General features: G+C 45.0%; 1 protein-coding gene across 8 annotated transcripts in view; it reads right to left on the bottom strand.

The window, feature by feature from the left end:
• The window catches only part of LPA (lipoprotein(a)), a 260,670-nt gene that overhangs the window by 78,282 nt on the left and 167,465 nt on the right, over positions 1-14,923 (bottom strand). For 5 of the 8 annotated variants that reach the window (XR_012433296.1, XM_074036788.1, XM_065543182.2 and 2 more), the window contains 7 exons: positions 14,161-14,342; positions 12,795-12,954; positions 8,737-8,918; positions 7,430-7,589; positions 3,267-3,448; positions 1,971-2,130; positions 4-185 (listed from right to left, as the gene is read on the bottom strand). Coding sequence is in view for 6 of the 8 variants with exons in the window: in XM_074036788.1 (XP_073892889.1) it covers positions 4-185; positions 1,971-2,130; positions 3,267-3,448; positions 7,430-7,589; positions 8,737-8,918; positions 12,795-12,954; positions 14,161-14,342 (1,208 nt within the window). In the remaining 2 variants the exon portion in view is untranslated. The remainder of the gene's footprint in view (positions 1-3; positions 186-1,970; positions 2,131-3,266; positions 3,449-7,429; positions 7,590-8,736; positions 8,919-12,794; positions 12,955-14,160; positions 14,343-14,923) is intronic. The other 3 variants (XR_012433297.1, XM_065543184.2, XM_065543183.2) reach the window with 2 other exon arrangements.

Genomic DNA, 14,923 nt, shown 5'->3' with positions numbered 1-14,923 from the left:
TACCTTGTTCGGAAGGAGCCTCTAGGCTTGGAACCGGGGTGACATTCGGAGGTGCGACGGCAGTCCCTTCTGCGTCTGAGCATTGTGTCAGGTTGCAGTACTCCCACCTGACATTGGGATCCATGGTATAACAATAAGGGGCTGCCACAGGATCTGGATTCCTGCAGTAGTTCCTGATCAAGCCACTGGAAATTCCAAAACGATACATGTCACAAGAGGTGGGACACTATGCACGGGGACGCCACACCCTCTCCTTTGTGCGGCAACATGGTCGTTCCTGGTGCCTTTCTAACATACCCATTAAAAGTACCATATGATTGCCACAAGCACGAATGGCTCTCAATCACTGATCCTCTCTGCACATTTCTCATAATTAAGAGATTATTACTATATTTGTAAATCTAAAGGAGCAAACGCTTCCTAGAGACACTGAGATAATGCATACACGTGGCCAAAACATGATCAGACTATTCTCCTTCTACCTTCTGCTCAATCCATCTCTCCGGAATAACTGGTATGCATTTTGACGCCTGTATTGTGCCATTGTTGATTCGCACACAAAAGTATCTGTATCTGTCTAGTTCTGCGTATCTCTCTCGGTAGGGCTTCATATTCTAAAGTGGGAGTTGCAACTAACATGTAGTTCTTCCGAGAAAACGTGGCATCCAGAAGGACAGCCTTTCCAGGTCAACCTTCCCATACTATGTACTCAAAACGTAGTGAAAAGGCTCTACGTTTCATATGGAAACGCATTGTGCAAATACTGTTACTGTCTGTCATTCTCATATCACGTGGGTCAAGTAGGTTTCTTTCCGCAGGACTTCTCAAAGCTGCCCTGGAAAATTTGCTCCCAAGCAGGATGCAGTATCTCTAGAATGGGTTCCTGGGCAGGACCTTCTCTCTTGCTCTCAATATATCCTCTGCTGGTCGCAGCCACTCCGGGACTGAGGGAAAGCGGATGAGTTGAAAAAACAGTGGGACCTATGGCATCAAGGAAGACGGCAGGGTAGATTAAGAGATCTGAAGAGGTCGGACTGCTAGGGAGGAGCAGAAAGCAATGAAGAAGGGGGCAAAGCAGGGGAGGAGTTTGGGCTGCAGGGATCTTGAAGCATTCGCTCTTCCTTACGCCTCCCAAGAACGTTGCTCCAACCTCTCAGTATCCTCACATTCATGACCTGTGGCTGCCCGAGAAAATGAGAAATGTATTCTGGGCCATGGTGATCCAACACTCTCTCTCTAGAGACTCTACAACTGTGATCGAGTCTCAACCTCAGACCCTCCATTCCAGGAAGCTGGTTCAATCAGCAACTGGATGTATAAGAGCCCGAGCTCTTGTAAGACTTCTTTTTCTTCCTTGGCTTCCCTCTTTGGAATGCATGGGATATTCTTATTATAACATAAAACTCAGAGCTCACAACTTTGTGATTGCTCCAGGATTTGCAATATCCCTTTGAACCCACACAGTAACCTTTTGTTAATATTACATACCATCGTATGTAAACTACCCATTGGAGTTTACATAGACGTAGAAAGAGATACATTTACCTGTCCACAAATAAGCACCTATCTTTCCTCATGAGCCCAGACAGAAAAGGCAAACACAACCTTCCCTTCAGGAATTGGAAGTCAGAATAACAGAATTCCAATTGGAAAGTCTTCATTGACCCTTAGTGGGTGTTGTGGAAGGGTAATCTAAGTGTTTGGTCGTTTGCCATTCTGACTTTCTTCATCATGTGATGTCCTCGCCTCCAGATGTCCCTTCTGCTCCATAAAACTAGGAGGAAGGAGAGGCAGCTTAACAGTTCTCTTCTCTCAGACCCGTAGCTCCAACGCAATCATCCTGAGACATTCTGCTACGCCATCTGCGTCTGACACAAGTTGAGTTCGGAGAACTCAGCTTGAAGCACGTCTCTTCTAACAGAAACTTCAGTTGACCCTTTCATCTCCTACGGTAAAGAACAAAGACATACCCATTTGGGTAGTTTTCCGGGGTCCGACTATGAGAGTGCGGTGTCATAGATGACCAAGCTTGGCAGGTTCTTCCTGTCACAGTGGTGAAGTATGTGCCTCGATAACTCTGTCCATTACCGTGGTAGCACTCCTGCACCCCAGGCCTTTGTGCAGTTGGTGCTGAAAGGAAAACAGAAGAAATCAAGCTGAGTGTCTCTTAGAACAGAGATACATGCGAAACCACGGATGACACAACCAGGAAGGAGTCTATGAGAATTACGACCGTACTCTTTTCCTTATCCGTAGACCGAGGGATGTGAGAAAACCAACCAACAAACCAACACCAAAGCAACAGATTCCTACCATTCGGGAACCGTAGTCAGTTCTTGGAAATATTTCACCTGAAACCTTAGAGAAAGAGAACAGATCAGACTGCTCCTCATTGGAAAGTGCGCTGATGAGCAAGCACCTTTCTGGGAAACTCTACTGAATGTTCATGAGGAGGATAGGGCAGGCTCGAGCAAAATGCACTGCACTTGGCATTGCGGGCTGCAGGTGGTAATCGGCTGTCGGGGGCAGAGGTGGGGACAGACATGGAAATCTTGTATGTTTCCCGAGACCGTTCATCATGAAAGCCAAAGGCCTTTGGCTTCCGGGTCATGGGGCAGAAAACGGTCCTCTACATCTGACTGAAGACAAAGACACTTTGCTTCTCAGGGATGTGTGCAGGCCAAAAGCTTATTCCTTTGGAGGAGAGAGGGAATCCTCTGGTGCCCCGCATCCTGAATTGTAATAAAGGAGAAATCTACTACTCTTTCTCTCCAGACCCCTCCCAGGTACAAGTACCATCAGAAAGAGGTTTAAGAACACTGAGAAATCAGTCCCTTCAAGCCAAGGGCTACAGAGCCTTAGAGCATTGGGAGTTCACATGCTGCTCCACAGACCCAGGGCGATATGGAATTAAGGAAGCCCGGTTAGGCTTCTCGAGAGTCACAGGTTCCAGAGTCATATTTCTCGGAATCTGCAATGCTGAAGATTGCACCGAATGCTGTCTACTTGAAGAAATCCCTGAAAAAGCTTCCTGAGCACACCCTGGAGGGTTTGTGCCCATGCTAAAGACACAGCTCACCTACGTTGTACCAGAAATCACTCCCCTGACTCCTCCAGACACTGCACGGAGGCTTCCTCCTACATGGCAGAACTCGGTCAACACTCCAGCATCCGTGGACCACTGAAAGCTGTTTCACCAGTCAGAATTTCCATGGCTTTTCATCCCGGCGTCTAAGCGTGTAGATGTCTGGCCACAGGCTCCTTACCTTGCTCAGAAGGAGCCTCTAGGCTTGGAACCGGGGTGACAGTCGGAGGTGCGACGGCAGTCCCTTCTGCGTCTGAGCATTGTGTCAGGTTGCAGTACTCCCACCTGACATTGGGATCCATGGTATAACAATAAGGGGCTGCCACAGGATCTGGATTCCTGCAGTAGTTCCTGATCAAGCCACTGGAAATTCCAAAACGATACATGTCACAAGAGGTGGGACAATATGTAGGGGCACCCCACACCCTCTCCTTTGTGCGGGAACAAGGTCATTATCGGTGCCTTTCTAACATACCCATTAAAAGTACCATATGATTCCTGCAAGCACAAATGGCTCTCAATCCCTAATCCTCTCTGCACATTTCTCATACTTAATAGATTATTACGATTCTTTTAAATCTAAACTAGCAAACGCTTCTTAGAGACACTGAGATAATGCATACACGTGGCCAAAAAGTGATCAGACTATTCTTCTGCCTTCTGCCCAATCCATCTCTCTGGAATAACTGGTATGGATTTTGACGTCTGTATTGTGCCATTGTTTATTCACATACAAAAGTATCTGTATCTGTCTAGTTCTCAGTATCTCTCTTGGTAGGACTTCACATTCTAATGTGGGAATTGCAGCCAACATGTAGTTCTTCAGAGAAAACATGGCATCCAGAAGGATAGCCTTTCCAGGTCAACCTTCCCATACTATGTACCCAAAACATACTGAAAAGGCTCTCCGTTTCACATGGAAATGCATTGTGTAAATACTATTACTGTCTGTCATTTCCATATCAAGTGGGTCAAGTAGGTTTATTTTTGCACAACTTCTCAAAGCTGCCCTGGAAAATTTGCTCCCAGGCAGGATGCAGTATCTCTAGAATGGGTTCCTGGGCGGGACCTTCTCTCTTGCTCTCAATCTATCCTCTGCTGGCTGCAGCCACTTCAGGACTGAGGGAAAGGGGATGAGTTGAAAGAACAGTGGGACCCATGGCATAAAGGAAGAAGGCAGGGAGGACTGAGAGATCTGAAGAGGTCGGACAGCTACGGAGGAGCAGAAAGCAATGAAGAAGGGGGCAAAGCAGGGGAGGAGTTTGGGCTGTTGGGATCTTGAAGCATTTGCTCTTCCCTATGCTTCCCAAGAACGTTGCTCCAACCTCTCAGTATCCTCAAATTCACAATCTGTGACTGCCTGAGAAAATGGGAAATGTATTATGGGCCATGGTTATCCAACACTCTCTCTCTAGAGAGTCTACAATTGTTACCTAGTCTGAACCCCACACCCTCCATTCCAGGAAGTTGGTTCAATCAGCAACTGGATGTATAAGAGCCCGAGCTCTTGAAAGATTTCCTCTCCTTTCTAGGCTTCCCTCTTTGGAATGCATGGAATATTCTTATTATACCATAAACCTCAGAGTTCAAAACTGTGTGATTGTTCTAGGATTCGCAATATCCCTTTGAACCCACACTGTAACCTTTTATTAATATTACATAGCATCATGCATGGAGTAAGAAACTTACAATGGTCCACTTCCAATTATTACCTGCATGATTTATGCTACATGTTCAAATTGTTATCTCTACATATGCTAAAGTTAAACATATTGCTATCATTCTGCTTAGTCAACTCTCATTTAAAAAGATAGAGAAATTTGATCGAGAAAATATTTTGCATTTACATCTTTCTGCATTTGCCGGTTGCTGGTATCTACATTACATGGGCTGCAGAAAGTTCCCTTCTTCTTCTATTCTTCTTCTATCTAATACCTTTGGGTCACGTCTCTTGTTACACAAGCCTGCTGATTCCAAAGTCTGGCAGTTTCCGCTTTCTTTGTTTGGGGCAGTGCATAATATGCATTTATCCAACACAGATCATCTTCAAGGCATTTTATTGCTGGATTCAGCATTCTCGGTTGATCTCTTCTGGTTCCAGATTATCGTTTTAATAATATTCCCTGGTATGCGGCTCCCAGTGTTTCTGAGGTGAACGCATTAGCAATTTGTATCACTGTACTTCTAGGAAGACACAGCCCTTTTTCTTCCAATTTCTCCTGAGATGTTTCTTCGTATTCTACCTTTGCCTTGTTACCTTCAAACTCTGATGTACAAAAGTAGAGTACACAGGTTTCTGGGTTTTTTTTCTCCCGAAATTCCCTATTTGATCCCTAGATGTCATGAAACTGTGATTTTTTTCAGTGTTCTTCATAATTGAAAAGTTATCAACCATCCTTGTTTCTGGTACTTGCTTCCACTCCAAACTCCCTTGGTCTTTTCTGTGACTTGCTCCCCACATTCAGAAAACCTTTTCAAATTTACCTACATGTCTGTGAGGCTTGGTTGATTTTATATTTCACTATTTCTTCAGGGGTGTTCTTGTGTGTGTGAGAGAGAACTTGTGAGTTTTTGCGTGCATGCCTGTATGGGTGTGTTTTGAATTTGGGTGTGTGTGTGTGTAACTAGTTCTGCAGGTTCTCTAGAATTGTTTGTTGGTTAACTTTTTCTTCTGAAATGTCTAACTTGAGCAGGCGGCAACACAGTAATTTTTTCATTTAAGACACACTTTTTTTATACCAGTTTTTAATTTGATTTTGCTATTCTGTACTATTATTTTCTCTTGATATGATATTTGGTTTGTTGCATATTCATTTTTTAAACATTAGAAATCCGTTATCATACCGATATGTCAAATTTTCATGCAATTCTAATCATTTCTGTCATTTCTGAGCTTGTTTGTATTGCCTGATTTATTTCCTGGTCATGGATCACACAAAATGCTTTTCTACATGTAGTCAAAGTTTAAATTTGGGACTAACTCTGGGGATACCGCGCAGCTGAGCCAAGACTTCCTTGTTTACTTCAAAAGAGAGTTGAGATTCCCTCTCACAGGCATTCATTGACTTGGAAACCGATTTGATGCTTGGACCCTGGCTTTTCAGCTATGAAAGGGGCTGTCTGCAGCTGCCTGATTTCTAGGAATATATTAATTCCACTTTTAAATCAAGGCTGTTCCGGAGTCTCCACTGAATTGGCAATGTGTTCTGTGAGGACTCTCTCATCTAGCTGGTAAGAACTCGGATCTCCCAGAGTGCTATGTGATGTCCGTCTTCCTTATGGAGCTTGCTGTTCTCTTTTAGTTGCTGTTTCTCAGTAAATGTTCTTTGCCATACTTTCTTGTGGAACCATTTTCTGTGCCCATGCAGCGCCATGTCAGGCCAACAACTGGAGGAGACTTCTATGCGTATTTGCAGAGCTCCTTTACTCCACAAAGCAGGTCTTATTTGTAGCAGACCTAGAAAATGATAGCTACCAGAGTCATCCCAAACTCCAATACCTCTCATCCTTCAGCAAGATGGCTACAGTCTGCTTGGATTCATCTCCTTGCTAGTGAGTGCAGGAAAGGTACCCAGGTAGAAAGCCAAGGCATCTATGGAGTTGAGCTCATCATTGCCCCTCTCTTAATTCTCTAGGTCCTCTACCATCTCTTGTCCCACATGGAGAAACCATTTTTCCATGTCTTTGGTAGTCACTCGTGGCCAAAAAATTGGCCACGGGGTGCTCACACCCGGGCTTCTGTCCATCTACCCGTCCATTTTGCTTTTCAGCATAGGTCTCCTTGCTGACTCACATCTGCCTTCCCGCCTTGGCTCTTCTGTTGCTGCGAACCCGTATCCCTTCAGGCCACTGGTACTTAAGGCCGAGTGTTTCCCTCCCCGTTGGAATATATGTAGATATAGAAATGGATACATTTGCCTGTCCATACTTGAGCACATATTCTTTCCTCATTGGCCCATACAGAAAAGGCAAACACAACCTTCCCTTCAGGAATTGGAAGTCAGAATAACAGAATTCCAATTGGAAAGTCTTCATTGACCCTTAGTGGGTGTTGTGGAAGGGTAATCTAAGTGTTTGGTCGTTTGCCATTCTGACTTTCTTCATCATGTGATGTCCTCGCCTCCAGATGTCCCTTCTGCTCCATAAAACTAGGAGGAAGGAGAGGCAGCTTAACAGTTCTCTTCTCTCAGACCCGTAGCTCCAAGGCAATCATCCTGAGACATTTTGCTGCACCATCTCTGTCTGACACAAGTTGAGTTCAGAGAACTCAGCTTGAAGCACGTCTCTTCTAACAGAAACGTCAACTGACCTTTTCTTCCCTTACGGTAAAGAACAAAGACATACCCATTTGGGTAGTTTTCTGGGGTACGACTATGAGAATGTGGTGTCATAGATGACCAAGCTTGGCAGGTTCTTCCCGTCACAGTGGTGAAGTATGTGCCTCGATAACTCTGTCCATTACCATGGTAGCACTCCTGGACACCAGGCCTTTGCTCAGTTGGTGCTGAAAAGAAAATGGAAAAAATCAAGCTGAGTATCTCTGAGAAAAGAGAAACATGTGAAGCCACTGATGACACGACCAGAAAGGAGTCTATGAGAATTACGACCATACTCTTTTCCTTATCCGTAGGCCGAGGGATGTGAGAAAACCAAACAACAAACCAACACCAAAGCAACAGATTCCTACCAATCTAGAACCGCAGTAAGTTCTTGGAAATATTTCACCTGAAACCTTAGAGAAATAGAGCAGATCAGAATGCTTCTCATTGGAAAGCGCGCTCATGAGCAAGCACCTTTCTGGGAAACTCTACTGAATGTTCATGAGGAAGATGGGGCAAGATTGATCAAAAGGCACTGCATTTGGCAATGCGGGCTGCAGGTGGTATTCGGCTGTCGGGGACAGAGGCGGGGACAGACACGGAAATCTTGCATGTTTCCCTAGACCGTTGATCATGAAAACCAAGGCCTTTGGCTTCCGGGCCATGGGGCAGAAAACGGTCCTCTATATCTGACTGAAGGCAAAGACACTTTGTTTCTCAGGGATGTGTGCAGGCCAAAAACTTATTCCTCTGGAGGAGAGAGGGAGTCCTCTTGTGCCCCGTATTCTGAATTACAATAAACAAGAAATCTACTACTCTTTCTCTCCAAACCCCTTCCTGGTACAGGTGCCATCAGAAACAGGTTTAAGAATACGGAGAAATCATTCCCTTCAAAGCCTAGGGCTGCAGAGCCTTAGAGCATTGGGAGTTCATGTACTGCTCTATTGACCCAGGGTGATATGGAATAAAGGAAGCCCTGTTAGGCTTCTCCAGGGTGACAGGCTCCAGAGTCATATTTCTTGGAATCTGCAATGCTGAAGATTGCACTGAATGCTGTCTACTTGAAGAAATCCCTGGAAAAGCTTCCTGGGCACACCCTGGGCACACCCTGGAGGGTTTGGGCCCATCCTAAAGACACAGCCCACCCATGATATACCAGAAATCACTCCGCTGTCTCCCCTAGAGAGTACACGGAGGCTTCCTCCTACATGGCAGAAGTTGGTCAACACTCCAGCATCCGTGGACCATTGAAAGCTGCTGCACCAGTCGGAATTTCCATGGCTTTTCATCCCAGCGTCTAAGCGTGTAGATGTCTGGCCACAGGCTCCTTACCTTGCTCAGAAGGAGCCTCTAGGCTTGGAACCGGGGTGACAGTCGGAGGTGCGACGGCAGTCCCTTCTGCGTCTGAGCATTGTGTCAGGTTGCAGTACTCCCACCTGACATTGGGATCCATGGTATAACAATAAGGGGCTGCCACAGGATCTGGATTCCTGCAGTAGTTCCTGATCAAGCCACTGGAAATTCCAAAATGATACATGTCACAAGAGGTGGGACACTATGTACGGGCACCCCACACCCTCTCTTTTGTGCTGCAACAAGGTCATTACCAGTGCCTTTCTAATATACCCATTAAAAGTACCATATGATTGCCACAAGCACAAATGGCTCTCATTCCTAATCCTCTCTGCACATTTCTCATACTTAAGAGATTATTGGGATTTTTTTAAATCTAAAGTAGCAAACGCTTCTTAGAGACACTGAGATAATGCATACACGTGGCCCAAAAATGATCAGACTATTCTCCTTCTGCCTTCTGCCCAATCCATCTCTCTGGAATAACTGGTATAGATTTTAACGTCTATATTTTGCCATTGTTTATTCACATAGAAAAGTGTCTGTATCTGTCTAGTTCTCAGTATCTCTCTTGGTAGGACTTCACATTCTAATGTGGGAATTGCAAGTAACACATAGTTCTTCAGAGAAAACATGGCATCCAGAAGGACAGCCTTTCCAGGTCAACCTTCACACACTATGTACCCAACGCATACTGAAAAGGCTCTCTGTTTCACATGGAAATGCAGTGTGCAAATACTATTACTGTCTGTCATTCCCACATCACGTGGTTCAAGTAGGTTTATTTCTGCACGACTTCTCAAAGCTGCCCTGGAAAATTTGCTCCCAGGCAGAATGCAGTATCTCTAGAATGGGTTCCTGGGCAGGACCTTCTCTCTTGCTCTCAATCTATCCTCTGCTGGCCACAGCCACTCCGGGACTGAGGGGAGGAGTTTGGGCTGCGGGGATCTTGAAGCATTCACTCTTCCTTATACCTCCCAAGAACGTTGCTCCAGCCTCTCAGTATCCTCATAACATGACTTGTGGCTGCCTGAGAAAATGGGATTGTATTCTGGGCCATGGAGTTCCAACACTCTCTCTATATGGACTGTATTGTTGTGACCTAGTCTCAACCCTAGACACTCCATTCCAGGAAGTTGGTTCAATCAGCAACTGGATGTATAAGAGCCCGAGCTCTTGAAAGACTTCTTTTTCTTCCTTGGCTTCCCTCTTTGGAATGCATGGAATATTCTTATTATAACATAAACCTCAGAGTTCAAAACTGTGTTATTGCTCCAGGATTCTCAATATCCCTTTGAACCCACACAGTAACCTTTTATTAATATTACATACCATCGTGCATGAGGTAAGAAACTTACACTGGTCCACTTCCAATTATTACCTGCATGATTTATGCTACATATTCAAATTGTTACCTCTACATATGCTAAAGTTAAACACAGTGCTATCGTTCTGCTTCAAGTAGTCAACTCTCATTTAAAAAGATATAGAAATTTGATTAAGAAAATATTTTCCATTTACATCTTTCTGCATTTGCCAGTGGCTGGTATCTACATTACATGGGCTGCAGAAAGTTCCCTTCTTCTTCTATTCTTCTTCTATCTAATACCTTTGGGTCACCACTCTTGTTACATAAGCCTGCTGATTCCAAAGTCTGGCAGTTTCTGCTTTCTTTGTTTGGGGCAGTGCACAATATGCATTTATCCAACACAGATCATCTTCAAGGCATTTTATTGCTTGATTCAGCATTCTCGGTTGATCTCTTCTGGTTCTAGATAATCATTTTAATAATATTCCCTGGTATGCGGCTCCCAGTGTTTCTGAGGTGAACGCATTAGCAATTTGTATCCCTCTACTTCTAGGAAGACACAGCTCTTTTTCCTCTACTTTCTCCTGAGATGTTTCTTCGTATTATGCCTTTGCCTTGATACCTTCGAAATGTGGGTACAAAAGTACAGCACACAGGTTTTTTGTTTTTGTTTTTTTTTCCGATTTCCATAATTGTTCCATAGAGTTTCATGAAACTGTGATATTTTCAATGTTCCTCATAACTGAAAAGTTATCAACCATTCTTGATTCTGGTACTTGCTTCTACTCCAAACTCCCTTGCTCTTTTCTGTGACTTGGTTCCCACATTCAGAAAATCTTTTCATATTTTCCTACATGTCTGTGAGGGTTTGTTGATTACGTATTTCACTATTTCTTCAGGGGTGTCCTTGTGTGTGAGAGAACTTGTGAGTTTTTGCGTGTGCCCGTGTATGGGTGTGTTTTGCATTTGGGTTTGTGTGTATAACTAGTTCTGCAGGTTCTGTAGATTTCTTTTTTGGTTAATTTTTTCTCCAGAAATGTCTAACTTGAGCAAGAGGCCATATAGTAACTTTTTCATTTAAGACATACTTTTTTTATACTAGTCCTTTAATTTGATTTTGCTATTCTATACTGTTAATTTCTCTTGATATGATATCTGGTTTGTTGCATATTCTTTTTTTAAACATTTGAAATCCATTATCATACCGATATGTCAAATTTTCATGCAATTCTACTCATTTCTGTCATTTCTGAGCTTGCTTGTAGTTCCTGATTTATTTCCTGGTCATGGATTACACGAAACGCTTTTCTACATGTAGTCAAATTTTAAATTTAGGACTCACTCTGGGGATACCGCATAGCTGAGCCAATTGACTTTGTTGTTTACTTGTAAAGAGACTTGAGATTTCCTCTCACAGGCAGTTCATTGACTTGGAAACTGATTTGATGCTTGGACACTGGCTGTTCAGCTATGCAAGGGGCTGTCTGCAGCTGCCTGATTTCTAGGAATATACTAATTCCACTTTTAAATCAAGGCTGTTCCGGAGTCTCCACTGAATTGGCAATGTGTTCTGTGAGGACTCTCTCGTCTAGCTGGTAAGAACTCCGATCTCCCAGAGTGCTATGTGATCTCCGTCTTCTTTATTGAGCTTGCTGTTCTCTTGTAGTTCCTGTTTCTCAGTAAAAGTTCTTTGCCATACTTTCTTGTGGAACCATTTTCTGTGCACATGCAGCGTCATGTCAGGCCAACAACTGGAGGAGACTTCTATGCATATTTGTAGAGGTCCTATCCACAAAGCAGGTCTTATTTGTAGCAGACCTAGAAAATGTTAGCTACCAGAGTCATCCCAAACTCCAATCCCTCTCTTCCCTTCAGCAAGATGGCTACAGTCTCCTTGGGCTCCATCTCCTTGCTAGTCAGGGCAAGGTATCCAGGAAGGGTATCCAGCAAGGGTATCCAGGAAGAAAGCCAAGGCATCTATGGAGTTGAGCTCATCATTGCCCCTCTCTCATTTCTCTAGGTCCTCTACCATCTCTTGTCCGACATGGAGAAACCATTTTTCCACGTCTTTGGCAGTCACTTGTGGCCAAAAAATTGGCCATGGGCTGCTCAGACCCAGGCTTCTGTCCATCTACCCACACTTTTACTTTTCAGCATCCATCTCTTTACTGACTCTCATCTGCCTTCCCGACTTGGCTCTTCTCTTGCCGCCAACCTGTATCCCTTCAGGACACTGGTACTTAGGGCCGAGTGATTCCCTCCCCGCTGGAATACATGTAGATATAGAAAGAGATACAGTCCCCTGTCCATACATAAACACATATTCTTTCCTCATTGGCCCATACAGAAAAGGCAAACACAACCTTCCCTTCAGGAATTGGAAGTCAGAATAACAGAATTCCAATTGGAAAGTCTTCATTGACCCTTAGTGGGTGTTGTGGAAGGGTAATCTAAGTGTTTGGTCGTTTGCCATTCTGACTTTCTTCATCATGTGATGTCCTCGCCTCCAGATGTCCCTTCTGCTCCATAAAACTAGGAGGAAGGAGAGGCAGCTTAACAGTTCTCTTCTCTCAGACCCGTAGCTCCAAGGCAATCATCCTGAGACATTTTGCTACGCCATCTGCGTCTGACACAAGTTGAGTTCGGAGAACTCAGCTTGAAGCACGTCTCTTCTAACAGAAACTTCAGTTGACCCTTTCTTCTCTTACGGTAAAGAACAAAGACATACCCATTTGGGTAGTTTTCCGGGGTCCGACTATGAGAGTGCGGTGTCATAGATGACCAAGCTTGGCAGGTTCTTCCTGTCACAGTGGTGAAGTATGTGCCTCGATAACTCTGTCCATTACCGTGGTAGCACTCCTGCACCCCAGGCCTTTGCTCAGTCGGTGCTGAAAGGAAAACAGAAGAAATCAAGCTGAGGATCTCTGAGAACAGAGATACATGTGAAGCCACTGATGACACAACCAGGAAGGAGTCTATGAGAATTACGACCGTACTCTTTTCCTTATCCGTAGACCGAGGGATGTGAGAAAACCAACCAACAAACCAACACCAAAGCAACAGATTCCTACCATTCTAGAACCGTAGTCAGTTCTTGGAAATATTTCACCTGCAACCTTAGAGAAACACAACAGGTCAGACTGCTCTCCTCATTGGAAAGTGCGCTCACGAGCAACCACCTTTCTGGGAAACTCTACTGAATGGGGCAGGATCGAGCAAAGGGCACTGCATTTGGCAATGCGGGCTGCAGGTGGTAATCGGCTGTCGGGGACAGAGGCGGGGACAGGTATGTTTCCCTAGACCGTTGTTCATGAAAGCCAAGGCCTTTGGCTTCCGGGCCATGGGGCAGAAAACGGTCCTCTATATCTGACTGAAGGCAACGACACTTTGCTTCTCAGGGATGTGTGCAGGCCAAAAGCTTATTCCTTTGGAGGAGAGAGGGAATCCTCTCGTGCCCCGCATCCTGAATTGCAATAAAGGAGAAGTCTACTACTCTTTCTCTCCAGACCCCTCCCAGGTACAAGTGCCATCACAAAGAGGTTTAAGAACACTGAGAAATCACTCCCTTCAAAGCCTAGGGCTGCAGAGCCTTAGAGCATTGGGAGCTCATGTACTGCTCCACAGACCCAGGGCGATATGGAATTAAGGAAGCCCTGTTAGGTTTCTCGAGGGCGACAGGCTCCAGAGTCATATTTCTCGGAATCGGCAATGCGGAAGATTGCACCCAATGCTGTCTACTTGAAGCAATCCCTGGAAATGCTTCCTGGCTTGGAAAGAGTCACACACCTCAGAGCATGTCACAATAAAAATGTTGGCTAAGACACTGAGATAGTCCGTTTTACAACGAGGTGACTTGTGCAGGCAATCACCCTGGAGGGTTTGGGCCCATCCTAAAGACACAGCCCACCCACGTTGTACCAGAAATCACTCCGCTGACTCCCCCAGAGAGTGCACGCGGGCTTCCTCCTACATGGCAGAACTCAGTCAACACTCGAGCATCCGTGGACCATTGAAAGCTGCCGCACCACTGGGAATTTCCATGGCTTTCCATCCCAGCTTCTAAGCGTGTAGATGTCTGGCCGCAGGCTCCTTACCTTGTTCGGAAGGAGCCTCTAGGCTTGGAACCGGGGTGACATTCGGAGGTGCGACGGCAGTCCCTTCTGCGTCTGAGCATTGTGTCAGGTTGCAGTACTCCCACCTGACATTGGGATCCATGGTATAACAATAAGGGGCTGCCACAGGATCTGGATTCCTGCAGTAGTTCCTGATCAAGCCACTGGAAATTCCAAAACGATACATGTCACAAGAGGTGGGACACTATGCACGGGGACGCCACACCCTCTCCTTTGTGCGGCAACATGGTCGTTCCTGGTGCCTTTCTAATATACCCATTAAAAGTACCATATGATTGCCACAAGCACGAATGGCTCTCAATCACTAATCCTCTCTGCACATTTCTCATACTTAAGAGATTATTACTATTTTTGTAAATCTAAAGGAGCAAACGCTTCCTAGAGACACTGAGATAATGCATACACGTGGCCAAAACATGATCAGACTATTCTCCTTCTACCTTCTGCCCAATCCATCTCTCTGGAATAACTGGTACGCATTTTGACGCCTGTATTGTGCCATTGTTGATTCGCACACAAAGTATCTGTATCTGTCTAGTCTGCGTATCTCTCTCGGTAGGGCTTCATATTCTAAAGTGGGAGTTGCAACTAACATGTAGTTCTTCCGAGAAAACATGGCATCCAGAAGGACAGCCTTTCCAGGTCAACCTTCCCTTACTATGTACTCAAAACGGAGTGGAAAGGCTCTACGTTTCACACGGAAACGCGTTGTGCGAATACTACT

The sequence above is a fragment of the Macaca fascicularis genome, chromosome 4 (assembly GCF_037993035.2).
Source record: "Macaca fascicularis isolate 582-1 chromosome 4, T2T-MFA8v1.1".
NCBI classification, from domain to species: Eukaryota; Metazoa; Chordata; class Mammalia; order Primates; family Cercopithecidae; genus Macaca; species Macaca fascicularis.
Note: the sequence above shows the minus strand (reverse complement) of the source record. Positions and strands in the feature narration are given on the sequence as shown.